Source organism: Anopheles ziemanni, chromosome 2 (genome assembly GCF_943734765.1).
Source record: "Anopheles ziemanni chromosome 2, idAnoZiCoDA_A2_x.2, whole genome shotgun sequence".
Lineage (NCBI taxonomy): Eukaryota > Metazoa > Arthropoda > Insecta > Diptera > Culicidae > Anopheles > Anopheles ziemanni.
The window spans coordinates 9,301,839-9,318,048 of record NC_080705.1 but is presented as its reverse complement, the minus strand read 5'-3'; the positions used below and the strand labels follow the sequence as shown (position 1 = coordinate 9,318,048).

Here is a 16,210-nt window from a genome sequence, read left to right as displayed (position 1 = left end):
GGCCCCAAATTTTCCACCTCACAAATCGTCGCCACAAACACGCGGGTCACACACTTGCGCGGGAAAGCTGCACTTTTCGCTGGTGAAGGTTTTTCACACACTTGACACTGGCGACAGCCGAAGAGCGACAAAGGGCACGTCCGATCGAGCGAGCGTCTGTTGCAAGACTAGAGAGCGCGATCGCGTGCGTTATTGCCGCGGTGTTGGGGCTCGAATGGCGCGCGACTTTCATCGACATCGAAAAATGTGCGGGAAGAGGGGTGGGGGGAAAAATACGATGAACGCGATGATGACCGCCGCGAAGGGCTCGTCGACGTCGAGTTTTCCCAGTGCGCGAGGTGGCGTTGTTATGACGCGAGATCTTTTTTTGTTGTGCGTTCCCCTTTACGCGGCTTCCAGAGAAGGAAAATTTGGCCTGAGCTGCGGCACGGGAAGGGGAGCCGCACAGGGGAGGCACAATAAACCAACTAACACACATCGAAGCTCCAGCAGGAACGTTTTCCGAGGAACGGCTTCGCAAGGAAAAGGTATTGGCATTCGGTTGAGAAGCTGCATTTTGTGACTCTATTTTCCACTATAATTAAGGTATTTTGGATTCAGGTAATTTAATAGATTTTTTAGAGATGAAACTTCAAATAAAATGAAAGATGAACGAGTTTACGAAACTTTATAGTTTGTTTAGTTAATACATCCTTAAAATGTTCAACACATGAGATGTTCGAATGAACCGAACAGATATGATAAAAGAACGGAACTTTTTGTCTCAAAACATAAATGTGCAACATCTTCAATTAGAAAAAGTGCAAGACTAGGAGACCTAACAAAATTGAGGAAATAAGCAGAAAAATATAGAACATGGATAAAAAGTAGAATGAACAGAAAAAAGTTGAAGAGTAATTTACAACTAGGCGAGATATAATGAAAAATGTAAAAAACATGTGGGTGTGGTGGCGTAACTATTCAATCAAACCTTTAGACGTATAATTTGAACATTTGTTTTTGTAACACAATCAAATGATATTCTCGTTATGTTGTAAAAAAGTATTTGTATGTTGTTCGTTTCTATTTTTTTTGTTTTGTTCCGTTGTTTGCTGGTTCGGAACACACTATCAAATAAGTTTGTTAAGATTAATATTTTTAAACGATTGATACGCCACAAACCAGGGGATCGGAATAGATTTTAGTTTTAAATGAAACGTAATGTTGTAGGTAAAAGGGGGGATTCGGTTCGTCTTGTATCATTAAAATCTCAATCCATTCCTTTATTCTTCCCCCCCCCGAACCCTCGGCACAAATTTGATGGATGACTGTATTCCGCGGCCAACTTCCAACACCGCCACCCCTTTCACCCCGTAGCGCGAAAAACTACGACGCACGGGGTGCAGGGCTTGGTAGTCGTGGTGATGTTTTACGATGATGTAATTTACGTGCGTGCATCGGAATGCGACAAAAGAACAACAACGACGATCGGGCTCCGTGCGAGTGAGCAGTACACCACGTCGAAGTCAATCCGACGCAATCGAAACTGCGGTTGATCTGTTCGAAAAAGTGGAAAACATCCAAACGATCTTCGTGTGCCAAAGCGTCGCACAACACAACAAAGACGGGTTTAAAAATGGCGAGCGAACGATGAGTTGAGAGAATACAGTGAACGAAAGCGTAAAGTATGCTGGCAGCATGCCAACCTCCTCGATCGACATACAATTCAAACCCCTCGGTGGGAAGGGCGGAAGGGAAGCATAAGATCGTGTTGCCAGTGTCTGTCGAAGGTCAAGAGGCACCCCCCGAAAAATATACGCGAGTTTGGAGCCACACACACAAACAAACGAGCGAGCAATTTACTTCCAAATGCCTTTTCTTTTCTAACAAAACTGGACACGTTTACTGCCGACCGGTTTTCGCTTGGGTCGAGCAGATTTAGGAGGTAATATTGGGTAACATAAAACCGGTCGCGGGTCCTGCCTTTCTCGCACCCAGGAAAAGGATACATCAAACATGAAACGCTGCTCCATTTTCGTTGTTTAGCATTCGCACACGAATTCACCGGGTTGTAAAACTTTGCCACTAATCTGCGTGAACCATTCTGATCGAGCAGAACCAACTCTAGGCCGAGTCGATCATGGAAAACCAACCAATGTTCTCATGGAAAACCAATGTTAAAAGATAAAACCGTGCTCCGATGGGACCGATTCGTCACGGTTAATTACTGCCCTTTGTTACATTATCTTGACCGACTTTAGACCCGGACATGCCGGACTTCGGATTGATAATCGGTAATCAACATGGCGTGCATGGGCATCGCCAATATGCACTTTATGCACAAATGGTGTAAAACGGATCGCATTTGAACCGGTCGGACGTCTGGCACCGTGCAAGAATCCGTTTGAAAATCGCTAATTGGTTGTGAACGGAATCCGATCGCTTCGATGCTGGTCGCCTTTATGGTTCACTCCTCGCTTCCTGTTTGCTTGAATTGATTCAAACGTTCACAAAGTCTACGGTTACAAGATCAAATCATATACATTAATTGAGTAGAGTTCGTTCCAGTAATAAATGCTATAATTAGTGACGGTTCAACGACGATATGGTTTTGAAATAAACTTGAAGAAATACCAATACGTAGGGCAAATTTGGAAGCATAAAAGAGACAGCTTTTGTTGACCGATTTACAGTTCTTCAATGTTTGATGAATGTTTTTCTGTTTGCTTGAAGGTTTTGTTTTTTCGAGAGGACACACGAAAGCCATTGTGATATTACCTCATGATTCCATTTCGAAACGCGCGCTCACTTTGCTTATCATGTTTTATTTCCCTCAATCCTTGTCCCACGCGGATATCCGGTTGTAAGTACGTTACAAAATGTCGCTCCCGGCATGCCTTCACACGTTTGGCATGCGGTGCACCGATACGTTAATACTGCCTCTTAAAGGGGACCCCGCCTTCCTGTTCCGGTCCGGGCCCACTTGGTCCTGTCCTGTGCACAGTGAGGGAGCTCGCTTGTGGAGCGGAGTCCTTTTCACTCGCGACCCAATCACAGCCCATCATACCGTTTTTGGGAGTAGGCCAGGAAATTAATGCACTCGTTCTCCCCCCTCTTCATTACATGTCCACCCCATACCAAAGGGGGTTCAAGGAATACTGAATATGTTTGTGCCGGAGACGCCACAAAAAGCGATAGGGTTTTGGTGGTTCCCCGTTCAGTGGGGAAGTTATGCAGAAGGCATCCCGAACCCGGAAAGAAACAACACCGTTTACACGTTAAGCAATATGTTTACACTTCAACTAACTGAATGAAACTCATGACAACTATCGTTAGATGGTTTACGTTTGGGTTCTACTTACTTCTGGGTCCTTTGGTGCTCTTTGTCCACTCTTGTTGCTTAATATAATCGTTAATTGCATCCTTTCTTTTTCTGTCTTCGATGGCATCAGAATCACATTTGTTACTTCAATACTTCCTTTTGCTACTCGGTGTGAGGAATGTGAATGAACGAATCTCGTGTTTTTTAAAAACCTAATGCAAGCTAAAGATAAGGAACGCAGGACTGTTTAGGATAAATAATATTATAGCTCGATCGTACCGCGACGATCGACTTCCAGCAAATCACGACAAGCACGTATAGGAATGTATTACAGGTTAAAGAAATGTTCTTCCGACTAGGTTTCTTGTTGTTGCCCTGCCCTGCGGCCGGGTGGCACTAGAATGGGACGCCGTCCGGTTCGCCGTCGGTGCCAAGCTTTACGCCTTTATGCGTCGACCCAGCCGGGTCATGCCGTACTTCGGGTGGCCACCGGAGCTGGATCCGTTGCGCAGTTCACCGTTCGGGATGGTCCCGTTTCCGGAGCGTCCTGGCAGCAGCCCGTTGTGCCGCGACCGGCTCTCAAACAGGACATCCGAGTCCGTCTCGGTATCGGAAACTGCTGTTCCCGCGCGATTAACTAAAAGTAGATCCAAGGAAAGTGTGATAACGAACACATGAACATACATGAAGCATGAAAGGCACGTAGTGAACTAGTGAAAATATCCATCTCTTAATACCATCTGTTATCTTAGATTATGCTCGACTCCTTGCGGAATCGAGACGAGCAAAAATTCACTTTAGACTCATTAGAGTATCCCTCTCCACGGAAATCTTTAGTAAAAGGCGAAAGATTTATTCGACAACTGAAGAGAGATCAGAGTGACTAGAAACCGCCCAAGCCGGCTCACCCCACCAAACGACAACATGCTGCTGTAGCGATGCGTAATTGCCACGCACTATCCACGAAAGAACTCGGTATAACTATCGTAACTTTAACTAACAAGAACCCACTATATGATGTAACTAGAAGGATCTGACCACGCTAATTTAGTTTTCTTTGTATTCTAGACAAGAAATAAATGATTTAGCTGAATAATTCACATCGAAAATTTTCATTTCAGCCGGCATTCGGCTTGTTTTTTTTCTGAAATAGCTGTCAAACGAAACTATTGACACATTTGTAGGGTTCCGCGTCATACCCATCAGCTAGCATGAACCGGAACGTGAATTTTTTCAAGTTACCAACAAATTCTCGTGTAATTTAAGTTTACTTGAATTAATTTAAAATAACTAATTTAAAAAATTAATAAGCACAAATACTAGCTAAACATTAAATTAAACTGATTGAATGTCCTTAAAAATTGTAACTAGTCACATAAAATTGATATCAATGAAAATACAATACAAAATAATTCAGACACACTTTTATGACTGAAATTTAATACTTACATGAAGGTAATTCTTCGTCGTGTGTTTGCAATAGCGAATACTTTTGGGGCTTGGGTCTGGTACGTGGCTTTGCCGTTCGCCGGCAGAGGCATGTGATTCCCCAGCAGATGCCGGACAGCACGAAAAACACGATCAAAAGTCCAACAATCACGTACAGTATTGACCAATCTGAAAGATTTTAAAAATAGTGCTTCAGTGCTTTCACGGCAGATCCATTGCGATTTTGGTGTTGCCAACTTACCACAATTGGCTTCGGCAATGCCCCAGAAGTAGAAAATATCCGGCATCCAGAAGCTCTGACAGATGCACTCGCGTGTTTCCGCATTGCAAACGCCATGGCCGGAGCACTCGTTCTGGCAGACGGTGGTGCGAATGCCAACGACCGAGGTGCCCAGGATGGTATAGTCGCGCCAGAACTTTTCCTTCAATATTCGCTCCGCCTCCAGTGCCGGCATGAGCTGCTGTTGCTCTTTTTCCTGAGGAAATATCAAATGGCATTCATTCCCTTCACGTCAATTGCTTTCCCAGCTTCCCTTTACGTACCTCAAGACCGGTCTTTCGCTCAACGTAAAATACGATCACAACCTGACCCGTACGTGGTTCCACCTTGAGCTCTCGTACGTGAAGCTTTGCCAGATTGTCTCCGATCAGCAGGGTCAGCTTTTGTTCAATCGAGTCCAGCTCGGTCGCGGTCAACACGGTCGCTTCGGTTGTGATGGTCACTTCAACCAGGTTCATCAGCAAGGGATCAGGTCGGACAATGATACTAACCGTATCGCTTGCCGAAAGTCCTTGCCCATCGTATACCGTCAGCTTGAAAACGTACCTTCCCGTGACAATGTTCGTTAACTGAAAGCAAGCAGCGAGGAATAATATTAATGCGCACTACAACAAACGGCAACAAAGATCGTACCATAAGCACTGGCTTTTGGTCACTTCCATCGATGATGGTGCCGATTGCCAAACTTCCCGGTTCCCGTGTCCAGCTGTAGCGCACAACGCCAAGATCGTCACTCGATCGGCTACCATTCAGCACGAGTACGTTCGTGGGCAACGTGATCGTTTGATCGCCTCCTGCATTCGCCACGGGTGCCGTATTCTTTTCCTGCACGACCGTGATACGTACCCGGTCGCTGGCGTTATTATTCATTTCGTCGGACACGGCAAGCTCAAACAGATAGTCTCCTATCGTTAGAGCGGTTGCATTTGCAATCTGGAAGGGAAAAGGGGGAAGAACAGGTTTAATCATGTAAGGTTCACACATCCGACGGACCTGAGACCACCTACCGATGCGTTCGCGTTCGCAATCTGTGCCGTGTTCGGTCCGGAAATCTGACGCCAGTAGTAGCTAATTATTTTGATATCATCACTCGACGCACTCCCATTCAGTGTGGCCCAGTTTTGGGGCAGATAGATGGTGGTACCATTAGTGCCGGCCTGTGCCACCGGTGGCCGATTAGTGGGCGGTTTTACGAACACATGCACCATCGAGGTGCTACTTTGGTTCTTTGCGTCGGTCACCTTCAGCTCAAACGCGTACACCCCTTCCTCCAGGTTAGAAAGCTGCAGGAACGGTGTCCGGGTGTTTTGCATATCGACCGCCTTAGACTGGTTGGTGCTTGCCTTTGTCCACTCCCAGGCCACAATCCCGTTGTCGTCCTTACTGAGGGAACCGTTCAGTGTGACGTTGTTATTCGGTAGGTAGAGTATGACGTTCTTGCCAGCGTTCGCTTCCGGCGGATAGTCGATCTCTTTCAGCACCTGTATGATAGCCGTGGTGCTATTACTGAGCCCCTGTTCGTCCACCACAGTCAACTTGAACGTGTAGTTGCCAGGGATGGTTAGATTCTTCAGCTGCAACGTATTCACCTCCGGTAGCTCCGACCTGTACGCCAACGGACCCTCCTCGAGTTCCCACAACCAGCGAACGATTTTAACGTCATCACTGGACGCACTGCCATCCAGAATGGCTTCATGGTTTGGCAACCGGACCGGTTGGTTCGCAGGAGTTATAACGGCCAACGGGGGTTTGTTAATTTTCTGCTCCGGCAGTACGGTAATGTTCATGAACGCCTCCCCGTACGAACCGTTCTGGCCACTTACAGTTACCTTGAACTGGTACAAACCCTCCGCCAGACCGGAAAGTTTCGCTATAGACTTTGTCTGGTCCGCTATCGTGCTATTGTTATCTCCCTTCGGTTGCGAGACCAACGTCCACAGGTAGCTGTACTTGTCGCCGGTTGTTTTCTCATCCGGAATCACGTACGCCGATAGGGTAGCTTCATTCGTCGGCAGGCGCACATCTTTCGAGGCAACCGAAACTGTTAGTTCCTTGGTCGTGCTCGAAAGTATCGGTGGTGGGAGCGGTTCCTCTGTTTCACCGTGTTGTCCGCCACCCACCATCGTAAGTTTCTGGGCCGATAGCATTTCGGGTATGGCCATGGCCTGCTGAGAGAGCGACGGTTGCTTCGGATGGCACAGTTTTTTCTCGCTTCGTTCGTAACCCTCGATGCAGGTACAGATTCCACTTCGGAGGCTCGGAACTACGCGAACACACTCCTCATTGAGTGGACACGATTCTTCGAGCGTTAGATCGCACGGACGCATCGAACCAAGGGCCTTCGTTTCCGCGTAGAATTTACTCTCCTCTGCCTCCTCATCGTACTGGTCACGGATGTAATTGTTAGCGTACCCTACACCACCCGCCGTGCCTATTCCGCCTGCTCCATAATCGAGTGACTTGTAGGGCCCCCTGTAGATGTCCTCGGCGGAAGGAAGGACGTACTTTTCCTCACCACGTGGCCTCTGCTGTACGCCATTCGCAAGGTTATAGATTTCGCTCAGCTTGCCCAGCAGATTTTCCTCCCTATCGTCCCGATCCGGCACCTGGGACGATAAACCGCTCGCTAGGATTCGTTTCTCCTGCGCTTTCTTCAGCAGCTCCCACCACGACGGCTCCACGATGCCATCTTCGATCGGATTCACCAAAACCATGCGCAACGTAGACGAGGTTTCTTTCTTCGCCGGAAGGCACAACTCGTTGCTGATACATTTCACGTGGTAGCAGGTGTGATTGAATATAAATGCCGTGTTGCATTTCGGCCCCTTCAGGCAGCAGTCTCGCACGCACGGTTCCAGTGTGGTTGCCTTTGAATTTTCCGTATAGTTGCCTGCGTTCGTGTTTCCTGCAATGAGTCAAACACGGTTGTTTGAGATGAAATTAGTAATGCCCCGAGCAACCTGTACCAACTTTTTCTCTTACCGATAGGCGCGTAACCCTCAAACACATAATGCATCATCCGGGGACAATTTTCGATACCGGAAAGTTCGGTGGCAACGGAAACGTGTGCATTATCCTTCGGTTCACCGTCCAGCACGGAACCTGCCAGCTGAACACTACTAGCAGCAACTAGCACCGTGAAAATCCATTCCTTCGACGAAATCATGGCCACCTGTTTCAGCTGTTGCTGTTATCACGCTGCGTGCTCCAACACTTCCCACCGCAGTTCGCCCGCACTCCGCAACAGATTCTACCGTAAAAATAAATCACTTTCTCTACCACTGCGCCGTATTTTCTTTTCGGTACATCGATGCAATCCTTTGCCGTTACTGCGCCAGCCGTAAAACGTATCGGTACATTTTATCAAAAACTCTATGTTTACTCATTTACCATCGTAGAGTGCTCACCAGAAGCGCCACGATTACGCGCAAGCAAGTCTCGTATCGTTTTATTGATAAAAGTTTGTTGAAAACTTGGTCGCACGATACAGAACTATCAAATGTCAGATTTTCACTGTCAAGATTTGTTGTGTTATCATTTGAAGGAACCAGTGCACTGGCAGATATCGGAAAAGAAGTCGTTAAGACAAAAGACCATAAAGTTTTAATTTTTCCAAAATTTCTGGGGCAAAATTTAATCATTTTCCAGGTACGTTTCGTTGCATTTATTATTTTATATTTTAGTAAAGTGCATGATGATTTACTGATCCAAAGGATCTCAGACAAAAGGAAAAGACGTGTTTCAAATACGATTAACCCTTAAACCTGGGGATTTATCTGATAATAGACGAAAGGATTTGGCAAACGTTGGCAACTCTGCCCATCCTCCTTGTTTCAAACGTAGGGACATTTTGCCTTAGGAACTCCATTGCCTTGAAACCCCCATTTTTCTTTAGTTAGCATTCAGCCATCACACCAATCATTTGTGTCGTAGTCCATCGTTATCCGAGTTCAATTAATGGAGGGCCATGTACCAGAGTCTATTGATGAACCGCTACGCGCCAGGAGGATCTTATTTAGCAGTGATACCCCAAAAGACACCAGTACTCCGATTCAACGGGCTCCAACAATTCAGGCCGGTCCAACGATGAAGCAGAAAAGTAATAAAAAATCGTACGAACAAATGATGCTGGAGGCCATCACCGAGAACGATCCAAACCGCAAGGGTCTGTCGTTTACGATGATTCAGAAGTTTGTTAAAGGCAGGTACACGATAGACGGTGATATCAAAATTTACGTTAAAAAAGCCTACGAAAAGCTGCTACAGAAAAACGTGGTCGAGCATGTGACGGGAAAAGGATTAATTGGGAGTATTCGGCTATCGAAAGCGCATGTTGAGGACATGAAAAAGTCGGAGAAACTTGCCATCAAAGCGGAAAAGATTAAACAGAAGGAGAAAACTGCGGCCAAAAAATCCAAAAAGAAAAAAGCCGATAAGAACAATAACGAAAAGGATGGTAAAAAATCCAAAGTGAAGCCCAAAGAAGCAGCGAAGCCGAAGAAAACCGCCATTACAAAAGTTAAAATTGATCGCAAGGGCGGTAAAGTTCGGTTGTCCATTGCGGCGAATCCTGTTCCCCGAGTGAAAGGCGCCAAAACAAAGGCAAAGGAAGGAAAGGTGAAAGGATCAAAAACCCAGACGAACGCTCCGGAACCGAAACCCAGCACCAGCAAACCAGCACAAAAAGCGAAACCAAAGACAAAGCCTATGATCAAAGCAGAGTAACATCTTACGTTATGTTTTTTTATGGTTTAGACTTCGTTCCGTCGTGATTTTAATGTTTGATTGTTTTGTATGTTATGTTAATTTTGTAAACTGATGTATTAAAAAGTAATATTAATGTGTATGAGTATTCATCTGTTTAATCATTTTGAACCAGAAAGAACATTTAAAAAAATAACCCTAGAAAGTGGTAGACTAAAAAGAAAAGTAAGATTTGACAACATCGATTTATTTGAGAATTGATGCGGACACGATTCATTACTTCAAGATTGATGATACATTTATAATGGTTGTTAAAAATGAAAAAAAAAACTTAGCTTAGCTTAAGTAGCGACCATTAATCATCCATGATGATTAGATCGTCATCGGAATCGTCCTGCTGGGAGGATACTTTCACCTTTTTGCTAGCAGGCTCATCATCATCTTCAACGTGTTTGCGTTTTTCTACACCCGACCCACTGCTACTGCTACCAGCCGCTCCCGAACCGGATGTGCCTGCCTTGGAAGTTGACGGCATTTCATCGTCATCGGGGACAACCAACACCTCTCCACTGACATCTTCATCATAGCGCGCTTTCTTGCCATTGGTTGAAGATCCATTTTGTCCGCTGGAGGTCGATGGCTGTGCATCATCCATTTCGGCATCCTTCGAAGGTTCTGCTTCTTTCGGCTTCAGAGAGCTCGGATCGGCAATGATCTCGAAAGCGGCTTCCTCCCGACCAGGATCTTTATGCAAAATTGTGATGGACAGCTCGTAATTTTGCAGGAAATCGTCAGCCTTCAGCACACATCCATCGACGATGTTCAGCTCCACCAGCTTCTTGTCATCGTTGCAGTCTGTTTCACCTTCTTCGGACGAGATCACAATCGTGCTCGTGCCGTCCAGTGTGACATCGGGACTGACCATGTTCAGTGCCTTGATCAGAATGTCGTCGCGTAGCTCGCGCACGGTAACGTTCTTCGTGTCGACCTTCAGTACCACCTCCGGCTTGGCGGAACACACGTAACATTTGGGGTTCGGTGGAATAAGCACCTTGTCCCGTATGATGAATTGTTTCCGCGGGTTCGTTACCAGGCGCACGTAGATATGGAAGCACTTTTCATATTGCTCCTTCAGTACGCCGAACGCTTGCATTACAACGAGACCAGCGGTCATGGCGTTTGTGGTCGCGATCGCAGGGATAATGTTTCCTGCCATTGCTACAGGGAAAATAGAAAAAAAGAATCAATAGCATTCACATTTTAAACACCCAAAGTGGATTGAATATACTTACATTTGATCTCAAATCGACTCTTACGAGGAATGGCAAATATTTGAGCCCGAATGTTAGCACACGCCGCCACGAAATCCATCGCATGCTTGTCGTCCTTGTCCCAGACGAGATAGTCGCCTTCCGGGAGCTTTGTGAACGACTCCTTCAGTGATTTAATGCTCTCAGCGAACACCTTGGCCGACTGCGAGTGGGTGAGAACCTTTTGGTCCCGTGCGACAGCATCGGTAATCTCTTCGCCTTCCTCCACGATCGCGTCCCATTTGATCGGGTTTGGTGGGACTCGATTCTTCCAGAGATTCGACATACTCAGCAGATACTTGATGTCTTCGAAGAAAAGTTTGTTGTAAATTTTCTCCGCATCGAAATCGCACTGCTTGGCCCACACCCGTGTGCTGATTCGATCCACATTGCCCTTCTCGTTGGCATCCTTAGCGAGTGCGGCTTCTCCGACCTCCGCTCCCGCCTCCGGATCGGCTGTATCCGGTGAAACATCTTCATCGTCATTAGTTTCACCAAATAGCTGACTGTAAGATGAAAAGAATACAGCAAGTTAGATGGCACATTCAACTAAGCTTAGCAGCTAAATGTAGTCTTACTTGAACAAATGCTTCGCCCACACAATGCAGTGAATCGGTTCGGATGGTGTATTGCGAATTGTGCATCCCGGGTACGATTTCTGACCCGGTACTGGCTTACATTCGTAGCACTGAGTTAACCCGCGCTTGATGAGCTCTGCCTGTCCGCTGTACCCGGCCGTACCGGACTCGATCAGTGGAATCCCAGAAGTCAAGCACATACGGTTGACATGGTTGCGGGCCGCCCTATTATCAAGCGCATTCAATACCAGTGTAAATTGTTGGAAAAAGTTAACACCATAATTGTTGCTGCGATAGAAAGAAAATAAACAGATTAATGTTGTTTTTATACACCACATTCAGAGGCGGCAAACTCACCTAGTAATGCTGTCATGGTATGCTTTGATCTTCGCATTCGGGTTAAAGCTGAGCGCACTGTCGCGAGCAACTTCTGCCTTTGACTTTCCGACATGTTCCTTGTGGAACAGGAATTGACGATTCAAATTGCTCACATCGATCGTATCCAAATCGATCTGGATAAATGAGAACAGGGACAAAAAGCGATTGTAAGGTTAGGTTAACGGCGTCGCCTTCCGGTACCCGGGGGCCAATACTTACGATTTCAATGTCAAGAAATCCTGTAAGAACGAGATTTTTCAACACCTCGCATCCGATACCCCCTGCACCGACCACTAGCACTTTGGAGTTTTTTATTTTCTCCTGCAGATCTTTCTCGAGAACACCGTCTAGCTGGGCCGCCATATTTTTACCCGGTGTCGTTTACCAGGAATTGGCAAGTAGTTTGCAGGCAGGCACCCGGCAAATATGAGAGGAAAACTATGCAAGTAACACACAACGATTGCTAACGGTAGTAAATAAATTATGGAATGATGTCTTTTGGATCAAATTTTGCAGCCTTATTTTGAAAATACAATATAAAACAACGACACCACAATTTTGCTGCGTTTGTATCAACCACAGACTAACTAAATGCAGGTCAAGACATCTCGGGCATTTTGACAATTTGTAGAAATATGACGGAAGTTTTGACATTCGTGTTCTTCGTTAACTTTTTGTATGATTCGATAATTCGCTGTTTCGGGATTACTGGTAATAAAACAAAAAACCAAAGCTATAGCACCATATTCATACCTTCTACTCAGACTGGCGTTAAACAACAAATTGACTGAATTTTGTTAAAGTAAAAATGATTTGTGAACAGTTGTTGATAGCTCCTGAACCAATAATTATAAACAGCAGGTACCAGCTAAACACTGACAAATAGACCAAACACAAAAACGTAAACAGTCGATCAGTAGAAAAAGGCAGTTCTTTCCTCAAAAAGTTAGAAATAAACCTAAAAAATTAGAACACATGGCATGAGCACCCGATCCCTAATCAATTAAATCTCCTGGGTAGCCTGCAAAGAAAGTTGTATTGAAAAGCCGTGCTGGAAATCATCATCACAGAAGAAAAATAAGATACAAAACGGATGCAACAACGCTCTGCAGAATTGTTATTTTAGTCAAATGGTTCGATAGCTCGAAAGGTTTGCATTGCAATGCGTCGGTAGCGCATTGTCACATAAACAAATCACCTACGGACACGAGAACGCCGGTTTCGGTTTCTGGCGGTGACAATGGACTACAATGCATACAACAACAAGCTGTAGTGAGTGTTAATTGTTTGAATTAATTCGAGCCAACGACAATTCTATCGAGTATTTACTTTTATTTACAGTGCCGGGGTGTCGCAGCCCATTCCCGGGAGCTCCGGGTTCTTTCAGCCAAGTGCCGCAACACCGACGTTCCTTAAGGTCCCTAATCCCGCGCTGATCAAACAAGAGTCTTCCGTTGGTGTAGGAACTCTCGGAGAAACCCCTACGCCGCCTGTAAATTACAGCCAAAACCAGCATTATGTGAACCATGGCGTTTCGGTGGATCCGGAAAAGCCGCTGTTCTACCGACCGAAACCGTTTGACCTGCAGTTAATGTCCAATGCCTATATGCAGCACCATCCGCATCAGCAGTTTATGCAGCATCCACACCATCACCATTTACAGCATCAACAGCAGCAGCAACAACATCCACCTCCACAACAACAACAGCACCATCATCAGCAACAACATCTTTCGTCAGTGCCATCGCACGTACAACCCCAACAGCAACAGGTGCAGGTTGTTACGCAGCAGCAACATCAGCATGCGACGAGCTTTCACGAGTTTCCTGACCACTCCAATGCGTCCAGCGTTGGATCGTCTTCCATCGAACCACAAGCGTACATAGTACACCGGCAACCGGTGGTTCCGTTGCAAATAATGAAGGAAGAAACATTTCCTCCTGCGGTTCCAGCTGCCAGTTACACTCCAACGGCCGTGGACACCCCACCGGCACCGGCCCCTGTCGTTTCGCAAGTAACGCGTTTTAGTTGCGATTCCTGCCCGAAGACGTTTGACACGAAATCGAAGCTAGAGAAACACACCAAGACGCACCTGGTGTACGAGGAGCAGGTCTTCAAGTGTCGCATGTGTGATAAGATCTTTCGCACCAAGAGCACACTTATCTGCCACGAGAAGGTGCACGGCGAGAATGGGGTGGACAATAGCTTTTCGTGCGTGGAGTGCGGTAAGGTGTTCGCTTCGGATGATAAATTGCAGGTCCACCGGCGGCTACACACTGGGGAAAAGCCGTACCAGTGTAAGGTGTGCCAAAAGTGCTTTAATCACCAGTCGAACCTGATCGTGCATTCGCGCATCCACGAAAAGGTAAAGAAGGCACTGAAGTGCGATCGGTGCAGCAAGGTGCTGGACAATGAGGAGCGCCTGGCCATACATATGCGGTTGCATACGGGCGAAAAACCATACAAGTGTTCGTACTGTGAAAAGCGCTTTAATCACAAGAGTACGGTGAGCACGCACGAAAAGGCGGCCCATATCGCAGCCAACTCGTTCAAGTGTGACCGGTGCCACAAGACGTTCAATCAAAAGTGCCAGCTGCAATATCACGAGAAGCTACAGGAAGAGCACACGATCGCGTGCACCCTCTGCGATAAGGTGTTCTGCTACAAGGCAAGCCATAAGGAGCACATGTTTAAGGTGCATCTACCTCGGCCGAAGAAGGAACCGAAAAAGGAACCGTCGGGTTCGGGGGCCGAAGGATCCGGTGCGACATCCGGTGGGACCGGTTCCCAGGGTCGCAACAAATTCAAATGTACCGTGTGCGATCGTCGGTTTTATTATAAGCGCGCGCTCGAAGTTCACATGGGCGTGCATGATGCGTCGTTGGATGTGAACGTGCTGCACTTCTCGTGCAACTACTGCCCGGAGACGTTCACCGAGGAAGAACCGTTGGAGCAACACGAGGCCGAGCACGTGGCTCTCGGAACAACGGATTTTCTCGTGAACATGAAAGCGCTCGAACAGTCGGAAAATCCCGCCAACGGCCAGGTGGACGGAGGGTTCCGGTGTCCACTGTGCTTCAAACGGTTCGACGATCAGTCGGCACTACGCGAACACCACCGTACGCATCTTTGTGCGCGACCCGATTGCACCAAATGCGAACGGGCCCGCGGGGAAGAATTCGATATCAACATCACCACGTACGATGCCGAAGAGGATCGGCGCGAAACGGTGTGCAACATTTGCCACCGGACGCTGCCCTCCTTCGAACAGTTTCAGAACCACTTCCACTATCACACATCGCGGGTGCCATTCTACTGCTTTCACTGCCGGGTGGAGTTTCACGACAAGCGCGAACTGTACTCGCACTCCCGCACACACTCGCCGCGCGAACTGGAGTCGTACACGTGCGAGATCTGTGCGAAGGTGTTCTCGACGAAGGGCAACTTTAAGCGCCACCTGAAATCTCACGAAACGGTCCGGGCGTTCGCGTGCGACCGGTGCTTCAAGCAGTACGACTATAAGAGCGCCCTCGAGGCACACTTGAAGCGATCCCACGGTATCGAGTTGTAGGCCAAAGGTCTTTCTCCCTCCCCCATTCGCCAAGTGCCGGTGGCCGGTTGAGCTATATTTTTCATCCACTTTTTTTGTTCGTATTTGTCTTCTTCTTCTTGGCGTAAATGACCTTGTTGGTCATGCCTGCCCGTTAAGGGCCTACGAGACTTGTTTCCCTGTTGTACGTGGATAGTCAGTCCTCTCGTATAGGGGAGGGTCCGGTCTCGGTTGGGATTCGAAGCCACGCCGTCGATGTGGTGAGCCTTGGGACTCATGGGCCGACTTTCTAACCGGCGCTACCGCTCGGCTGTCGCGGACCCCCCGTTCGAATTTGTATACTGCATATATTGCCGGTGTGAAACCGCCACGAAAAATTGTAGGGATGTAAAAGAGATAAATTTAGACAACTCAATTTTACGCTAGGGAAAAGCAATCACGAATTACAATAAAGCTGAACTATTGAAGAAGTATGGAGGTGTTTTTATTGCGGAACAAACCAAGTGACGCCCAAAGCACCTGGCGAAGAGCCATTTATGATGACATTTCATGGGAATCTTTTAGAACCTTTTTAATTAATCATGATATACCTTGCCTTTGTTAATGGCACTAAACAACTGTGAGACAATTTCAATTTCATTTTTCAATAAAATACTTCCC

At 46.8% G+C, this 16,210-nt stretch overlaps 4 protein-coding genes and 1 non-coding gene across 5 annotated transcripts; 2 read left to right on the top strand and 3 right to left on the bottom strand.

Annotated features, from left to right (window-relative positions):
* Positions 1–3,363: 3,363 nt before the first annotated feature.
* LOC131292995 (dyslexia-associated protein KIAA0319-like protein) lies at positions 3,364–8,460 on the bottom strand. The gene is made up of 7 exons (XM_058321078.1): positions 8,013–8,460; positions 6,038–7,935; positions 5,664–5,963; positions 5,294–5,599; positions 4,992–5,226; positions 4,751–4,918; positions 3,364–3,938 (listed from the first exon to the last, which is right to left on the bottom strand). Exons 1-7 carry the CDS (start codon positions 8,194–8,196, stop codon positions 3,739–3,741), a joined length of 3,291 nt encoding a protein of 1,096 aa, XP_058177061.1. The 5' UTR covers positions 8,197–8,460; the 3' UTR covers positions 3,364–3,738.
* On the bottom strand, positions 4,065–4,184 carry LOC131283267 (U5 spliceosomal RNA). Its single transcript, XR_009188757.1, has one exon. It is a non-coding gene; the product is annotated as a U5 spliceosomal RNA (small nuclear RNA).
* A 476-nt stretch (positions 8,461–8,936) lies between the features above and the next one.
* LOC131289918 (histone H5-like) lies at positions 8,937–9,882 on the top strand. Its single transcript, XM_058319265.1, has one exon. The coding sequence runs from the start codon at positions 8,988–8,990 to the stop codon at positions 9,753–9,755; it is 768 nt and encodes a 255-aa protein (XP_058175248.1). The 5' UTR covers positions 8,937–8,987; the 3' UTR covers positions 9,756–9,882.
* A 78-nt stretch (positions 9,883–9,960) lies between these two features.
* On the bottom strand, positions 9,961–12,544 carry LOC131282433 (SUMO-activating enzyme subunit 2). The gene is made up of 5 exons (XM_058311906.1): positions 12,220–12,544; positions 11,980–12,134; positions 11,623–11,910; positions 11,027–11,550; positions 9,961–10,952 (listed from the first exon to the last, which is right to left on the bottom strand). The coding sequence occupies exons 1-5, from the start codon at positions 12,361–12,363 to the stop codon at positions 10,090–10,092; spliced, it is 1,974 nt and encodes a 657-aa protein (XP_058167889.1). The 5' UTR covers positions 12,364–12,544; the 3' UTR covers positions 9,961–10,089.
* Positions 12,545–13,174: 630 nt separating this feature from the next.
* LOC131282875 (zinc finger protein 808-like) lies at positions 13,175–15,626 on the top strand. The gene is made up of 2 exons (XM_058312418.1): positions 13,175–13,272; positions 13,342–15,626. Exons 1-2 carry the CDS (start codon positions 13,241–13,243, stop codon positions 15,569–15,571), a joined length of 2,262 nt encoding a protein of 753 aa, XP_058168401.1. The 5' UTR covers positions 13,175–13,240; the 3' UTR covers positions 15,572–15,626.
* Positions 15,627–16,210: the final 584 nt, after the last annotated feature.

Bases quoted from the DNA above. Each gene is read 5' to 3' on its own strand.
- LOC131292995 (XM_058321078.1), bottom strand. From the start codon at position 8,196: ATGATTTCGTCGAAGGAATGGATTTTCACGGTGCTAGTTGCTGCTAGT. The intron at 5,964-6,037 runs GTAGGTGGTCTC...TTTCCCTTCCAG, and splicing joins TTGCGAACGCGAACGCATCG to ATTGCAAATGCAACCGCTCT. The intron at 3,939-4,750 runs GTAAGTATTAAA...ATCTACTTTTAG, and splicing joins CGACGAAGAATTACCTTCAT to TTAATCGCGCGGGAACAGCA.
- LOC131282433 (XM_058311906.1), bottom strand. From the start codon at position 12,363: ATGGCGGCCCAGCTAGACGGTGTTCTCGAGAAAGATCTGCAGGAGAAA. The intron at 11,911-11,979 runs GTGAGTTTGCCG...TTTCTATCGCAG, and splicing joins TACCATGACAGCATTACTAG to CAACAATTATGGTGTTAACT. The intron at 11,551-11,622 runs GTAAGACTACAT...TTCATCTTACAG, and splicing joins TGGGCGAAGCATTTGTTCAA to TCAGCTATTTGGTGAAACTA.
- LOC131289918 (XM_058319265.1), top strand. From the start codon at position 8,988: ATGGAGGGCCATGTACCAGAGTCTATTGATGAACCGCTACGCGCCAGG.
- LOC131282875 (XM_058312418.1), top strand. From the start codon at position 13,241: ATGGACTACAATGCATACAACAACAAGCTGTA. The intron at 13,273-13,341 runs GTGAGTGTTAAT...TTTTATTTACAG, and splicing joins GCATACAACAACAAGCTGTA to TGCCGGGGTGTCGCAGCCCA.